Below are 17,316 nucleotides of genomic sequence, written 5' to 3' on the forward strand. Positions count from 1 at the left end.
TAACATTAGGTGTTACAACAGTTGTTTGACGCAGTGTTGTAAGTCGGACTGGTTTCGGGCCAGGTTCGGGCTTGGGTTTCTTAAAAACGGGCTTGATTGCGGCCTCACTTTACACTCTGCGTCAGTTTTTTTATTTAACTAGCTAAGTAGTCAAATGCTGGACCTGACCTATTGTCAAACAGCCCTAAAACGCCTTGCTTAAAACCAATTGTCTATTGTGTTTATTGTCGTGGGTCTTTTCTAAGGTTTTAATGCAGTAGTTCTCAAACTGTGCGTCTTTCCATTTTCGAAGCTGGTGCGTCGCAAGTCCAGAAAACTTTTTCAGAGGCGTCGCTACAAAAAAGTTTGAGAGCTACTGCGTTAATGTATACGCCTACAATCAGACTTTCGGGCTCAAACGGGCTTCCACAAAACGATTTGAGTTTGGACCGGGTTTCGTGCTTGTAATTTCGTGTTAGGGTCTGGTTCGGGCTCCAGTTTACAACTTGGGTTCGACGTTTGTATGTTACACATTTGTTAGAAAATTCTGAAACAAACACATTGAAAATAGAATTAATTAACCTATTGCATACTACAAGTGTTTCTTGTTATCCATTCTAGTTTGGACTGTACGTTTGCAGGATAGGCAAAAAACGGATAATTGCATTTATACTGTTTTAAACCAAATATACAGCGTTTCTTTAACAGATAAAATGATTCGTCCAATTCTACCGTTGAAAATGCAGCAATCCTTTAAATATAAAGCGATTCAAAAATTGCAAGATATGAATTCGTTTTTCCAATTAAAATAAACAACGTGTTGCGTAAAATACGAAGCTGCACTTTATATTTTACCACATTTCCCATTCAAAAACGGTTTATAAGCCGACTGCATAATTAAGTGACGGTTAAACGAGTTTCGCAAAATCAAGGAAGCCCTGCATTACCATGCGTCGTGTTACGAACTAAGTTAAGCAATTTATACGCTAATAACATTTGTTACACAAATTGGTCAAAGTGATTTGTTTCACAGAGTTGCTTCAGAATAGTTTAACCAACTCCAGCTACGAAATGCAATCAATTTCAAACGACTTGCGTGACATGAAAGGTAAACTAACTTAAATGATACTTTGCTGTATTTTGTTTCGTATTTATTTCTTTGACTGTTGCAAGGTGTTGACCTAAGCATAATAAATAAATGCAGACATTTTTAAACAATACGTACTAATGTAATTGCAGTAAATAGATTTTTTTCAAAGGAAGTACTTTTAAAAGCTATTACAGTAACCCATATTTCAGTGTCAAGCTTTTTTAGGCACTGCAAATGAGTTATTGAGCTTGATGCAAAATGTGACTTTCAATTTCACCAAACAACTACCAATCGCTGATGAGCAGTCGAACTTGATTCTTCAATCACTTGAAAATATCTCTCTAGCTACAGCAAGTTCAGAGAAATATATTAAAGGTAATGTCGTTAACTCTTATTATCCTATGACGTTAGTGGTTACGTCAATGTTTCCCTTTTGTTGCGTGCCCATATAAGGCAAAATGGTTATGCTTTAGGGCAAAATGTTTTTGCACTGATAATAACACAGGGATTGTTTGCAGTAAACATTTTTTTTTACTATATACAAAGGTCTTTGCCACTTTTATTTCGATTAAGCTATTAACGTTACTGTCTGTGTTCTCAAACGACAATGTGATTCGTTTGTCCATAAAAAACTGACAGTTTTCAATCGTTAAAAGTCACGCAATTAAACTACCTAATTTGTAAACACATAAAGAGTTGTTTAAGTAAGCGTTAATTCGAGAAACAACAATAAAATTGTTTTTGGCACTTGCCCATTGGAGTGCATGGACAAAAATAAAAATATAAGTCATGCCTATTTTCTCTCTAAACATTCCAATCAATCCCGGAAATAAACGCCACAGGGGATACAATTGCATGTGGCACGAGTGTCGCTGCAAACTGATAAAACCACAATTAGCTTACATACTTGTTCGTGTTTTTCAGCTTTGCAAACCAATTTGGTGAAACAAACCAACGTTTCAATCATGGGAAGTCAGTCGGTGGAGAATAGTTTAAATTTGTTGAAAGGTGAGGTTAAAAAAGAAACAAATGCCCAATAAAAAGCTTTTTTTTATTTTTGCAGAAGAGTTGAAGCACAACATTACCTCGATATCTATCAATGTTAACGCTTTGCAAGCCCAACACACCACGAACGGAGGTAAAAGTGTTTTCGTGCAAGGTTTCGTGAATTTTATAAACCCTAGCTTTCCTAGACAAGTTGTCGTTTGGCCAGGCTTTTATGGCTTGTAAATTGTATATAATTGCGGCATATAACTATAAATCTGAGATTTGAAGTACCTTGCAATTCTGTAAAGTCAGTAAGCAACAAATTAATGTATGTATTGTTCAGTCTAATTTTGTGAGAATTTACGTAAATGCTTCAAGAAACGCAAAAGGTAACATAGAAAAATATCGTTTTGATGTCTACCCTTGGTCTGGTACAAATCCAGTAAAAACTTCGACCAACTGATACTAGTATTTAGCTGTGAAAACTGAAATTCGAGAAACTAATAAAGCACTTACCATGACAATGTGATGTTTTGTGTCATTTTTTGCGAATTTCTGAAAGTCTTTTTGTTTTTCAGAGTTAATCAAAGTCAGTTCAGTCAACCTGCTATCAGTTAAAAAGGAGTTGAAAGGTAAACTTGTTAAAATGGCAATTGTATTTTTAATATTATAACATCTTACTAAGCAGCCTTACAAAATCGTTTATAATAACATTCATAATAACAAACTATTTTTTCGTGCATTTAGATATTAAACACGACAACCTCACTAAAATTGTTGACATGCTACACAAAAGGGAAAATCAAGCAGGTAATAAAACATGTAATGTTGGTTAAACTAATTTGTTGTGCTTGTTGGATGTTAACATATTAAGTGATACTTTGATTCTTAATTGTGGGTAAAAGTGCAGAGAAAGAGTTGCCAACTTATAACTTTGCCATTTTGCCATTTTTCAAACTTAGTTCAACACAACCTGACCCTTATAACTGGCAGCTTGTCTAGGCTTGAAAGCGGTGTCACAAACACGGAAGGTAACATTGGGGTACAACAGTTGTTTAGTATTTATATGTTACTGTAGTTCGTTAAATAATACGTAGACACTTATGTTAGATCCTTAAGAAGCTTTGCGCTTTACATTTTATCACATTGTCAGCCAATAAAACTGTTTGTAGGCCGACCGCATAATCAAATGTCGACAAGGAAGCCTTCTATTAGCATGTCTCGTGTTGCGAATTGCTTTTAGCTAGTGTATATAGGCCAATAACTTCCGTTGTGTGTTACGCGAATTAGTCAAAGCCATTTGTTTTCCAGAGTTGCTTCAGAATAGTTTAACCAATGTCAGCTCCGAATTGCAATCAGTTTCACAACACTTGCATGACATGGAAGGTAAATTAACTTAAATGACAACTTGCTATGTATTGTTTCGTTAACATTTTTCTTCGACTATTCAAATTCATGTTTGTTTAAGTTTAAGATATTATGCACAACAACTTTACTGAAATTTTAAAAATCGTAAAAAAAGTAAAGATGGGAGAGGTATTGAAAAACTTGTTTTAATTCCTGATATCAAACAAATACTAACAAAATTGCTTTAAAATATTCAAGTCCCAACCAAGTACAAAAAATATTATTTCGGAGTCAAGTTTTAGACGCGTCCTTTTCAAATTCTTTCGCTGTTTGGACTCGATTTGAAGAATAAAATATTTACCGTTCTTAACTATTATTCACTTGCATAATATGCCTGTTGTTTCTTTAGATCAAATGCAGCAGTTAGGCACAATAGCTAAATCTTTGAGTTCGATACAAAACGCGTCTGGCAATTCCACCAAACAACTACAAATCGTTGATGAACAATCGAATTTGATTCTTCAAACACTTGAAAATATCTCTCTGACCACAGCAAGTTCAGAGGAATATCTTAAAGGTAATGTCGTTAACTCTTTTTTGTCCTATGACGTTAGGGGTTACGTCACTGCTTCCCTTATGTTGCGTGCCTATATAACGCAAAATGGCTATGCTCCAATCCAGTGGTTCCCAACCTTTCGTGGACCATGGCCCCCTTAAAGTAACTTTTTGCCCTCGTGGCCCCCTTTAAGTTACCATGTAGGACCTGTGGCTCCCTTAAAATGTAGATAGTAATCTCGCATTGGAATGCGGTATTAATTTTGGCCTTAAACAGGTCTAATAGAGTTAATGAGCGTGATAAACCTTACTATAAACAAAAAGTATGTGAAATAGTCGATTAAATTCGGGAATAAAGTTAAAGTGAAAATGACTTATCGAGTCAAAGTTCCAAATTTCAAGGTAATTGTTGTTTTACCTCCATTTACACTCCAGTCTGACCGAATTAATTTGTCTGCTCATACCGTGGGGTCTGGTTTAGCAAGTTTGGTCAGGTTTATAGGACTCGGTTCAGTTTGGGGATATAGTTTGAATAAAACGAGCTTGACTCGGACATGTCGGCCACATCTGTTTCGCTATTTTACTTTTCACTTAGGTCTAATTTTGGCATATATTTATAAAACTGCGGTTTAAAAACGCTTGCAACTCTGTAAAGTCTTTAAGCAACAATTGAAGTGAATTTATTCTTCAGTCAAATTTTGTCAGCATTTACGTTTTCAGATATGGTTCAACACAACTTGACGGCGATTGCTGACCGTTTGGCGAGACTAGAAAATGCTTCAAGAAACACAAAAGGTAACATGGAAAAATACCGTATTCATGTCTAACGTCGGTCTGGTACAATATCTAGTGAAGGCAGACCTACCAATGCTAGTAGTTAACTGAAATCCAGAAACTAATAAAGTACATTTCATAGCAGTGTTATGTTTCGTGTCAATTGTTTGCTAATTTGTAAACGTCTTTTGTTTTTGCCGAGTTAATTGGGGCCAGTTTAGCCCACTCCACTCGCGACATGCAATTGGCTAAAAGTCAGTTCCATGACATGAAAGGTAAACCAAATAAAGTTATATTCAATTTCTTACTGTGCAGTGTTAAAAATCGTATGTATTAACTTTCAAAATACCAACTGATTACCTAACTGAAATTGTCGGCATGTTAAACAATTGTGAAAATCAAGCAGGTAATAAAAACATTCAACATTGCCTAAATTAAATTGTTGTGCTTCTTGGATGTTCACAATTGATACTTCGAAATTGCTGAATGTCACATTACAACTTCGCCATTTTTCAGACTTCGTACAACACAACCTGTCCGCTATTACTGATAGCTTGGCTAGACTTGAAAGCGGTGTCACAAATGCGGAAGGTAACATTAGGTGTTATACAACAGTTGTTGTTTGACGCAGAGTTGTAAGTCGGGCCGGGTTCGGACCGGGTTCGGGCATGGGTTTCTTTAAAAACGGGCTTGCTTGGGGCCTCACTTTACACTCTGTGTCATTTTTTTTAAATAAATTTACTTAGCTAAGTAGCCAGTTGCTGAATCTGACCCATTGTCAAACAGCCCTAAAACGCCTTGTTTAAAACCAATTGTCTATTGTGTTTATTATCTTTGGTCTTTTCTAAGGCTTTATTCTCTTCACGGGGTTTAAACCCAGGACACTCCCGGGGACGAATCCCGATCCGTTTTTTTTGTGTCTGTATGTGGGTCAGGCGCGCCAGACCATTCGGCCAAGTTCCTGCCCTTTACTGAGGCTTTAATGCAGTAGTTCTCAAACTGTGCGTAGCGACGCCTTGGTGCGTCTTTCCATTTTCGAAGGGCGTCGCAAAATAGTTGCGTTACGTAACTTTTTGTTGTGGTATCAACAAACACAACTTCAAGAACTAGTTCCTCAACTTTATTTGCTGCTGCGTCGCAAGTCCAGAAAACTTTTCCAGAGGCGTGGCTACAAAAAGTTTGAGAACCACTACTTTAATATATACGCCTACAATCAGACTTGCCTGTTGGAGAGATTGAATAAAAAATAAAAATAAGCGCCATTTTCTCTCCAAGCATTTCAATCAATCCCGGAAGTAAACGCCACAAGCGGATACAATTACTTATTGCACCGGCTTTTTTTTGTAATAAATAAAACGTTTTAACCAAGACCTTTAACAGTTTTTTTAACATTGTGTCAAAAATATTGATGAATTTACCTAAAAATCTTCTTTACATATGACTTAATGTTAGTAATTTTCTGAGTGTTGTTTATTACTTTATTTTCAACAACTCGAATGTCTATCATGGTTACCTTTAGACGACACCCAAAAGGTAACATGAAAAATATCGCAATGGTATCTAACGTTGGTCTGGTACAATCCAGTAAAAACTTTGACCAACTGATGCTAGTAGTTAGCTTTCGAGAAACCAATAAAGTACTTACCATAACAATGTGATGTTTTGTGTCATTTTTGGCTAATTTCTGAAAGACTTTTTGTTTTTCAGAGTTAATCCAAGTCAATTCAGTCAACTCCACTCGCGACCTGCAATCAGTTAAAACGGAATTGAAAGGTAAACTGTATAAATGACAATTGTTTTTTATTATTATAACTGCTTACTGTGCAGTGTTACAAAATCGTATGTAATAAAGTTCATAACAGCGAACTATTTTTATATGCATTTAGATATTAAACACCACAACGTAACTCAAATTGTCGACATGCTACACAAGAGGGAAAATCAAGCAGGTAATAAAAACATATGTTGGTTAAACTAAATTGTTGTGCTTGTTATTTTACTGTAGTTCGTTAAATAATACGCAGACACTTATGTTAGATTCTTAAGAAGCTTTGCCCTTTACATTTTATCACATTGCCAGTCAATAAAACTGTTTATAAGCCGACCGCATAATCAAATGCCGACAAGGAAGCCTTCTACCAGCATGTTTCGTGTTGCGAATTGCGTTTAGCTAGTGTATAGGCCAATAACTTCCGTTGTGTGTTACGCGAATTAGTCAAAGCTATTGGTTTTCCAGAGTTGCTTCAGAATAGTTTAACCAATGTCAGCTCCGAATTGCAATCAGTTTCACAACACTTGCATGACATGAAAGGTAAATTAACTTAAATGACGACTTGCTGTATATTGTTTCGTTAACATTTTTCTTCGACTGTTCAAATTCATATTTGTTTAAGACAGTGGTTCCCAACCAGGGCCCATGGCAGGGGGAGGCACGAGCTGTGTTCGGGGGCCACGGGTGTAGATCCACCAGAAACACCTACTAAAATCCGTTTTTTGATAACTTTAACTTTATTCCTAATTTAATCGACTATTTTACATAATATTTGTCTATATTGAGGCTTTTCTTGATATGGATTCATGATTATGGTTTACTCTATTCGACCTGTTTAAAGCCAAATTTAGTATCGAATTCCTACACCAGTTTGTCATTAACAATTGTTACGGGGGCCACATGTCTTACAGGGATACTTAAAGGGGGCCACGAGGCTAAAAACTTACTTTTAGGGGGCCACAGCGTACGAAAGGTTGGGAACCACAGTAAGATATTGTGCACAACAACTTTACTGAAATTTTAAAGATGGTAAAAACGGAAGTTAAGATGGGGGAGGTATTGAAAAACTTGTTTCAATTCCTGATATCAAACAAATACTAACAAAATTGCTTTAAAATATTCAAGTCCCAACCAAGCCCAACCAAGTACAAATAATATTGTTTCGGAGTCAAGTTTTAGGCGCGTTCTTTTCAAATTCTTTCGCTGTTTCGATTCGATTTGAAGAATGAAATATTTACCGTTCTTAACTATTATTCACTTGTATAATATGCCTGTTGTTTCTTTAGATCAAATGCAGCAGTTAGGCACCATAACTAAATCAATGAGTTCGATACAAACCGCGTCTCAAAATTCCACCAAACAACTACAAATCGTTGATGAACAATCGAATTTGATTCTTCAAACACTTGAAAATATCTCTCTGACTACAGCAAGTTCAGAGGAATATCTCAAAGGTAATGTCGTTAACTCTTTTTTGTCCTATGACGTTAGGGGTTACGTCACTGCTTCCCTTATGTTGCGTGCCTATATAACGCAAAATGGCTATGCTTCAATCCAGTGGTTCCCAAAGTAAAGTGAAAATGACTTTTAGTGGGTGTTTCTTGTGAATCTACGCCAGTGGCCCCCGGAACACAGCTCGTGGCCCCCCTGGGCGGCCATGGGCCCTGGTTGGGAACCACTGCTCTAATTTAAGGGCAGGTTACGCTGATAATAACACAGGGATTGTTTGCGATAAAAGTTTATTCACAAGGTCTTTGCCACTTTATTTTCGATTAAGCTATTAACGTTACTGTCTATGTTCCGAAACAACAATATGATTTGTTTGTCAATAAAAACAAACAGTTTCAATCGTTTAACAGTCGCAGATTCTAACTACCTAAAATCCTAAATCATAAACACATAAAGAACTATTTTAGTAAGCGTCAGTTCGAGAGACAACAAACAAATTGTTTTTGGCACTTGCCTATTCGAGTGCTTGGATAAAAACAGAAATGGGCGCCACGCCTATTTTCTTTCCAAGCACTCCAATCAATCCCGGAAGTAAACGCCACAAGAGGATACAATTACTGATTGCACGATCTTATGTTATGAATAAAACGTTTTAACCAAGACTTATACATTTTCCTGAAGTTGTGTTTTTGATGTCAAAAATATTGACATAATTATCCCCAAAATAGCCGAATTGTTCGTTACATAAGACATTTATTGCTAGCAACCTTTTTCTGGCTGTTGTTTATTACTTTATCTTCAACAACGCGAATGCGTATCGTGGTTACCTTTCGAACACCCCTAGACTCCTGAATATTTGGACCTGACTGTGCCGCTTGCCTCTGGGTGTTTTGTTAAATTAGATTAGCAGACACGTCCCTTTCAACTTAAAAATAAATGTAGGGCAAAAGTAGGCGTCCAGGCAAAATTGATGGAGAATGGACTACAGCATCTTGCTTTTGCGGTGCTCATAAAGTTTTTTTAGTAAAGATTTTTTTTGCAAATGCTTTGACAATGTTAAAATAAGGCACATGCGAATTCAGGGACCAGCGTCGCTGCAAACTGGTAAAAAGGCAATTACCTTACATAACTTGTTCGTGTTTTTCAGCTTTGCAAACCAACTTGGTGAAACAAACCAACGTTTCAACCATGGGAAGTCGGTCTGTTGAGAATAGTTTAAATTTGTTGAAAGGTGAGGTTGAAAAAGAATTAAATGCCCAATATAAACGGTTTTCCATTTTGCAGAAGAGTTAAAGAACAACATTACCTCGATATCAATCAATGTTAAAGCTTTGCAAGGCCAACACACCGCGAACGGAGGTAAAAGTGTTTCCGTGAACGGTTTCTTGAATTTTAAACCGTATCTTTCCTAGACAAGTTGCAAGTTTGGCCAGGCTTTTGGGACTTGGTTCGGTTTGGGGTTTCAGTTCGAATAAAAAGAGCTAGATTCGCACATAACGTTACGTTAGACCACATTTGTGTCGTTATTTTCCTTTTTCCTTAACAATTAGGTTTATTTTCGGCCTATATTTATAAAACTGGGTTTTGGGGTCGCTTGCAACTCTGTAGAGTCAGTAAGCCACAAATTAAATGAATTTATTGTTCAGTCAAATTTTGTGAGCATTTACGTTTTCAGATTTGGTTCAACACAACTTGACGGCGATTGCTGACGGTTTGGCAAAACTAGAAAACGCTTCAAGAAACACAAAAGGTAACATGGAAAGTATCGCATTGATGTCTAACGTTGGTCTGGTACAAATCTCATGAAAACTTTAACCCACTGATGCTGGTAGTTAGTTGGGAACTCTGAAATTCGAAAAACCAAAAAAGCACTTTCCACAACAATGTGATGTTTTGTGTCATTTTTGGCTAATTTCTGAAAGTCTTTTTGTTTTTCAGAGTTAATCCAAGTCAGTTCAGTCAACTCCAATCGCGACCTGCAATCAGTCAAAAAAGAATTGAAAGGTAAACTTGTTAAAATGTCAATTGTATTTTTAATATATTAACGTGTTACTGTACAGCGTTACAAAATTGTGTGTAACAACAATAACGAACAATTTTTTTCATGCATTTAGATATTAAACATCACAATCTAACTAAAATTGTCGACATGCTACATAAAAGGGAAAATGAAGCAGGTAATAAAAACATGTAATGTTGATTAAACTAAATTGTTGTGCTAGTTGGATGTTAACATATTAAGTGATACTTTGATTCTTATTGTGGGTAAAAGTGCAAAGAAACAGTTACCAACTTATAACTTTGCCATTTCGCCATTTTTCAGACTTAGTTCAACACAACCTGACCCTTATAACTGGCAGCTTGTCTAGGCTTGAAAGCGGTGTCACAAACACGGAAGGTAACATTGGGGTACAACAGTTCTTTAGTGTTTATATGTTACTGTAGTTGGTTAAATAATACTTAGTCTCTTATGTTAGATCCTTAAGAAGCTTTGCGCTTTACATTTTATCACATTGTCACCCAATAAAACTGTTTATAAGCCGACCACATAATCAAATGCCGACGAGGAAGCCTTCTATTAGCATGTCTCGTGTTGCGAATTGCGTTTAGCAAGTGTATAGACCAATAACTTCCGTTGTGCGTTACGCGAATTAGCCAAAGCCATTTGTTTTACAGAGTTGCTTCAGAATAGTTTAACCAATGTCAGCTCCGAATTGCAATCAGTTTCACAACACTTGCATGACATGAAAGGAAAACTAACTTAAATGACAACTTGCTTTGTATTGTTTCGTTAACATTTTTCTTCGACTGTTCAAATTTATATTTTGTTTAAAGATATTATGCACAACAACTTTACTGAAATTTTAAAGATGGTAAAAAACGGAAGTAAAGATGGGAAAGGTGTTGAAAAACTTGTTTCAATTCCTGATATCAAACAATTGCTAACAAAATTGCGTTAAAAGTATTTAAGTCAAGAACATTTTACCCACCGAGTAGAAAAAATATTTTTTCTGAGTCAAATTTAGACGCGTTTTTACAACTTTTTTGGACCCTGTGGACTCGATTTGAAGATTAAAATATATTTACCGTTCTTGAGTGTTATTTACTTGTATAATATATCTGTTGTTTCTTTAGATCAAATGCAGCAATTAGGTACTATAACAAAATCATTGAGTTCGATTCAAAATGCGTCTCACCACTCCACTAAACAACTACAATCCGTTGATGAACAATCGAATTTGATTCGTCAAACACTTGAAAATGTCTCTGAAACTACAGCAAGTTCAGCGAAATATATTAAAGGTAATGTCGTTAACTTTTTTATTGTCTTATGACGTTATTGCTAACGCTTGCCAAACGACAATATGATTGTTTGTCAATAAAAACCAAACGATTTTCATTTGTTTAACAGTCACGGATTCAAACTACCTAATTTGTAAACACATAAAGAGCTATTTTAGTTTTAAACGGAAATGTGCACCACGCCAAGCATTCAAATCAATCTCAAAAGTAAACGCCACAAGGGATGCTTTTTGATTGACGAAAGACTTTGTAGAGTTACGGAGGTTTTTTTCCCTTGGTTAAAATTATCTCAAACACTCTTAGACATTGTAGCTGCTTGGTCAATGATGTTAGATAATAAACTTGCAAAACAAGATCCAGACTTGTTTTAAGACATTTTCATATCTCTGTATATTTAAGATTACCTTAACATGCTTCTATCATCCAGCGATGAATGCAAACTATCTACAACGTCTCACTACTACAAACATCAACATTGAATCCATTCAAACAACTTTGACAGCTTTCAAAGGTAAACCTTTGTTGCCAGTGCCTAGTGAATATGACAAAATTTAGAGCTGCCTAATTATAACAGGCTTGCAATATTACGTTTTAACATATAATAGAAACTTTAAAACGCAGGTCAATTGCAGAGAAATCTAAGTTCCCTATCAAGCATTTTGGGGTCAATTCAGGATCAACATTCAACTTATCAAGGTCAGATACACAAACTTTTACTCAATAATGTTCATCCGTCATTAACCAAATGCCTCTTCCGGTAGTTTGCACTCCATAACGTTCTAACGTGACGCAGCTATTTTCGGGTTGCTGATTTGTTAGGACAATTGTGTAGCTAAGTTTTTTTGTAGTCAGTATTGGCCTGATTGTTGTCAACAACAATTTTCAGTTTTATCAGTCAGAGTCGAACCCTAATAGCCTAATGTCGAAAGGTCACGAGTATCATATGACCCATCGACACAATGTACTCCTTTAATTCTTGAAAAGTTGCAGCATCAGCAAATGAAGTTAATATGCTTCCTTGAATTGCATACAACAAGCAAAAACAATGCATAAGACTGGGTGCATGCATTTTGTAGGCACTCTAGCAAGCTAAAAGCAATTGTTTGTTTGTTTAACATTTTGATCCTCGTTAAGCCGAACAACGAATAACCCGAGCTCAACCCAACCCGAAAAGCCCAGCCCCACTTACAACTCTGTTTCTCCTGCTGGATCATTTATTGTTTAGTTTTTTTTCCACTTGGTAAAGTCAATGTTGTTGTTGTTTCGAGGGAACGAAACGCAAATCTTGTTTGCCAAAAACATCACAACGTAAACAGCTGTGCGAATGGAGATTTTGGTTCTGTTCCTTCCAAATATTTCCCGGTAATTAATAAGAGCACGCAAACATTAATTCTTGCGCAAGTTTGTCATGATGAAGACTCTGCAATGCACATTTCCGTGTTTGCGACACAAGATTTGTTTTCCTACTTATTTTCGGTTTCTTCAAATCTATTAGATTGAGTCACTACCCGACTTTGTTGAGTCATGTGCGCGTTGTGGCTGTCAAACAAACCTTTTTTACATTTAAATGTTACATAGGACTTGGCTTTAGTAAAACAATGAGTAAATACATCAAACTGGACTACTTCCGTCTTTCCATTTCCCGTTGACTACATGGCCTTAAACACTGGCGTACTTATTCGCTAAAACACTTTCCCGGTCCTGCTTTCAAATTGACTAAATGCTTTAATACACTTTACTCCCATACCACCGAAAATTTATTTCAAGATTAGTTAAATAGTAAAAAGGACAATATACACATGTGGGTCTACACACGACGAAACATATTTTGCAAGCAAACTATAAATGACTTGTAACTTTATTGTTCAGAAACGTTGCAGCACAACATGTCAACTATAGAATCTGGATTTTCAACCTTACAAGGTAAAGCAAATTAAATTCTTGCTAATTTGGAATTCGAAAACATACGCAATACAGGCTAGTATAGAAACGATGAAAAAGGTGTCCGGGAAAAAAATTATATCTACATTCTTGCATGTCATAAAACAGCCCCAATTTTTTCCTACATATAAGAAAAACAGATTTCTTAATCATTCCAACGATTATCTCAACAGAAAACTTGTCCAGCAGGCCCACAATAAGTGCGTCAAAAGTAGAATGTCCAATACAAAGTAAGTTCATCTTATCATTATAAACCAAACACCTTTTTTTCTAGAGCAGTGGTTCCCAAGCTGGGGTTCGCGGACCCCCAAGGGGTCCGTGAGATGGTTTTATAGCAGTGGTTCCCCACCTTTTTGTAGTCATGGACCCCTTTTGTAAAATTTATTGGTTCGCAGACCCCCGGCTCCAACGTAATTTTGTCTTTTTTCGTTTCCTACGTAATACGTTATTATACTATTTTTTGTGGGGGGCAGAATTTTAATCAACCTTCACAATCCTTTAAAGATTAAATCTCAATAAAGCACTGTACTTTAGAAGTCATTGCACTAAAAGAGATAAATTTTCTAGTGTACAAAGAATTCTATTGTTAATGTGTGTTGTGATGTCACAATGGAGGTAATAATCTTAAGTTTACCTGATCCAAGGGTTTGATAAACAGTTTGCCGTTATATACCCGATTGTAAAAACGGTTTGGGAACTTAAAAATATTGTACTGTTGTTAATGCTACTACAAATGTTTGCCTCCACGGACCCCCTGAAACTATCTCACGGACCCCTTGGGGCTGCGCGAACCCCAGCTTGAGAACCTGTTTTAGAGGGTCCGTAGACGCAAACATTCTTAGTACCATTTACCAAAAGTACAATATTTTAAAAGTTTCCAAACCGTTTTTACCATCCCGCATACCAGTACAGACTGTTATTAAACCTTTGGATCAAGAAAACTTACTTTTTGTATGATTTTTACCCCCATGGTGACATCACAACACATATAAACAATATATCTTTTATCGTTAATTGCTTTGTTTTAAGTATTCCACACCAGAAACTGTATTTCTTTGTTGCATTGATTGCTACAATACAGAACTTTATTGATATTTAAGGACTGTGGCCGTTGATTAAATATCTGACCCCAAAAGCGAAAATATGATGCAGGAAACGAAAAACATAACAAGACTAAATTACGTAGGGGGTCCGCGGACTTATCAAATTTATTAAAGGGTCCGTGACTACAAAAAGGTTGGAAACCACTGTTCTACAGTACAGTGCCTAGTAGCCAGTCAAAAATCCAGGCCGCTTTAAAATCAGTAGAACACTGATAATTCAAAGATTTTACTTGGCAACACTGATTTTCGAGCCACTTATAAAATGTGTCTACAGGCCAGAGACGCTTAATCCGGCACTGCTGTTCTAGAGCAATGTTTTAAGAGCATATACTTTTTGAAGGTTTTTCATTCTTTGATGCACTTTCCAATTTGCGTCAAGCACATTTCCACGCAGTTTGCCCAATTACTACGAGTTTAATTACGACGGAAGAAACAATTACAGCATATATGATGGGGGCAATGATATGTATGACACAGGAAATAAGGTACAGTGTTTGGCCTATATATTTTGTACTAATAGGTTACTGGATTGTAAGTTGAAACGTAGGTCAACAATGAACGATAGGAATTATTAATTTTAGTTAAATTTTAATTTCGCCTAAATTATAAACATAATTTCTTTTTTGCTAATTTAGCTTAAAGTCTGGAGAAACAACGAACCGAAAGTGCAAGTCATTTACAATTCGACTTACTAGTAAGTGCCACGGTAGTAGAACTTTTTTATAACAACATAAAATTATAACAACATAAAATTGTATGAGGTTGGTTTTGATAAAAACCGGCTTGGTTCGAACCAAATGGCTCACTGGTAACTGTTTACAATCTAAACGGTAAATAGCATCCAAGTTAGTGACTAGGCCTACATGCGCGTCACTGGCAGCTGACGGGGCTTACGGGACACGGGTCGGTAGAGCTACTAACGTAAGAACTCACAGTAGCCAGGTATGGAAATTTCCGATAGGTGACGCAACGGAGCATAGGCGTTTACAATGCTGACTCGGCAATTATTGTCACCGTAAGCGCCTGTGCTCCGTTGCGCCACCTATCAAAAAATTCCAAACCTGGCTGCTGTGAGTTTCTTTGTTAGTAGCTCTACCACACGAGGCTTAGCTTGCATCATACTTGTCACTGGCATGTGACTTGCATGACAGATGTCAGTGACAAAAGCTAACACGTTATTCGTGCCACATGAACCATTATGACTTCAAGATTTTTTATTGTTTATGACTCGAATTTAGGAGGTAGAAAATATAATTTCATCCGTTTTGTTTAGCCATCCACAAGGCCATTTTACCATGGTCTGCAAAGCGTTGCACCCATTCGTCTTATCCATGCTGGTGTTGAATCCTGATGGAAGATCCTGGCAGTATAACATCGAGGTAACAAGTCATTAATACAACGCATACTTGTATACGTATTCCTTAAAGCAGTGTTTCTTACAGTTTCGGCCAGGTCCAAATTGGTAGCAAGAAAAATTATTGATTGATCGCCCGTTTTCGTTTAAAGTTTTTTCTATAAAAATCGGGACCAATGAAGTCCTACGTTTTGTAGAAGAGGCTTTTGGCCGAATCTGGTTTGACAATTTTCATCAAACTTTTTAAATCGGCCAAGTTAACATAATAAATGGAACTAATTAGTGGTGTACATATTGTAAGGGCACAAGAATCCACAAGACTAAAGTTGATAAACATTAAAGACGATTTCAAAGCAATAGTTTAAAGCAGTAAATCAAAACTTGGATTTCATTTATCCTTTTTCAAAAAAATACCAAACTACAGTTTGACGCCAACCACCCTATCACAGAATTCGTCAAATCAAAAAAAATGACAAAAGAATTAATATTTTGGCCTATGGATGCTACAAAATAAAAATATGTTAATCTAATTACTCCCAGAAAAACGTCAAAATAGTCATTTGGGGAATAATAATACCTAGTTTAAAAATCAAAGCAATAGATTTTATAGACGGTTTTTTTTTTCCTTTTAGAAAACATACATCTTAGATAGAAAACGTCAACGATTTTATTACAAAAATCTGAAATACCCGTTGTAGTTCTGGAATGTGTTAAAAGTCAACGTTAATCCTTCTGGTTTTTTTTACAAAAACTACATTGACAGGAAACTGGTAATCTGGGAGCAGACGGCAGTGGAAGCTACAGGTGGAATACTGGATCTTTATTGGTTCGATCATTCAACATAAAATACGTGTTGTATCAAGTATACGGAGCAAACGATCCTTCTATCATACAGATATTCTTCACAGTGTCAAGTCCAGTAAGTAGAAAAATAAAAATATATTGCTGCTTTTGTGCTTAGAATAGTGCAACCTTCTCTACACTGAGTTGATAGTTGTTTTATTCATGTTTTGTTCTGGTTCTTACCATACAAAATGGTCAAGTACTCGTTGTCAAATATTTACAAATATTTACATACATTTCCCCATTGTTCATCAAATGTTTACAATTAGTGTAGAGTGAATACCAAATAAATTCAATTGATGCCTGCTACGATTCACTTGTTTAATCTCCAGCTTTTTTGATTGCTCGAAAATTCTTCGGCAAAATTAAACGTTTAAACATTTTCTAAATCTTAAATTCCAAAATATTCGTTAGCAACATTTGATTGTTTAGAAACTTGGCTCGTCAGGATACAGTTCTCTTCATTATGTGGATTCGCATAGAAACACAGCTCAAACCGATAACAAAGTCTACATGTCAGGGACTGCTCACAACGTTTACTTCAACTATATTCTAACATCAACCACGTAAGAATTCTACTTAGTAACGACTTATATTCATAAACTTTCAGGGTCGATTCTACGCCAGTGCCCAAACCCAATATTTTGGGTCTATATAGGCTGTGCAGGCAGGGTTTTTTAAGGTTTGGTTTGGGTGACCGCTAAGTAGTTTTATCAAACCGCAAGTGTTTTATTTAAATACCAACAAATAGCCATATTTGCTTAAACGGGAATTTTGGAAAACCGCTGGAGAAATTACAAACACCTTAAAAAACACTGTG

General features: G+C 36.2%; 2 protein-coding genes across 2 annotated transcripts in view; one reads left to right on the forward strand and one right to left on the reverse strand.

Annotated features, from left to right (window-relative positions):
- Positions 1-17,316, reverse strand: part of LOC145215564 (ubiquitin-ribosomal protein eS31 fusion protein) — a 291,245-nt gene that overhangs the window by 203,604 nt on the left and 70,325 nt on the right. The gene's annotated exons all lie outside the window — the stretch shown is intronic.
- LOC145213822 (uncharacterized) lies at positions 1,982-16,471 on the forward strand. Its single transcript, XM_080082228.1, has 26 exons — positions 1,982-2,077; positions 2,133-2,207; positions 2,635-2,688; positions 2,804-2,866; positions 3,368-3,442; positions 3,813-3,980; positions 4,679-4,753; positions 5,249-5,323; positions 6,440-6,505; positions 6,619-6,681; positions 6,969-7,043; positions 7,790-7,957; positions 9,100-9,183; positions 9,237-9,311; positions 9,628-9,702; positions 9,891-9,956; positions 10,067-10,129; positions 10,276-10,350; positions 11,088-11,255; positions 11,683-11,766; positions 11,877-11,951; positions 13,370-13,426; positions 14,640-14,784; positions 14,935-14,993; positions 15,573-15,678; positions 16,417-16,471. Exons 1-25 carry the CDS (start codon positions 2,035-2,037, stop codon positions 15,641-15,643), a joined length of 2,097 nt encoding a protein of 698 aa, XP_079938354.1. The 5' UTR covers positions 1,982-2,034; the 3' UTR covers positions 15,644-15,678; positions 16,417-16,471.

Source organism: Phallusia mammillata, chromosome 2 (assembly GCF_965637545.1).
Source record: "Phallusia mammillata chromosome 2, kaPhaMamm4.hap1.1, whole genome shotgun sequence".
NCBI lineage: Eukaryota > Metazoa > Chordata > Ascidiacea > Phlebobranchia > Ascidiidae > Phallusia > Phallusia mammillata.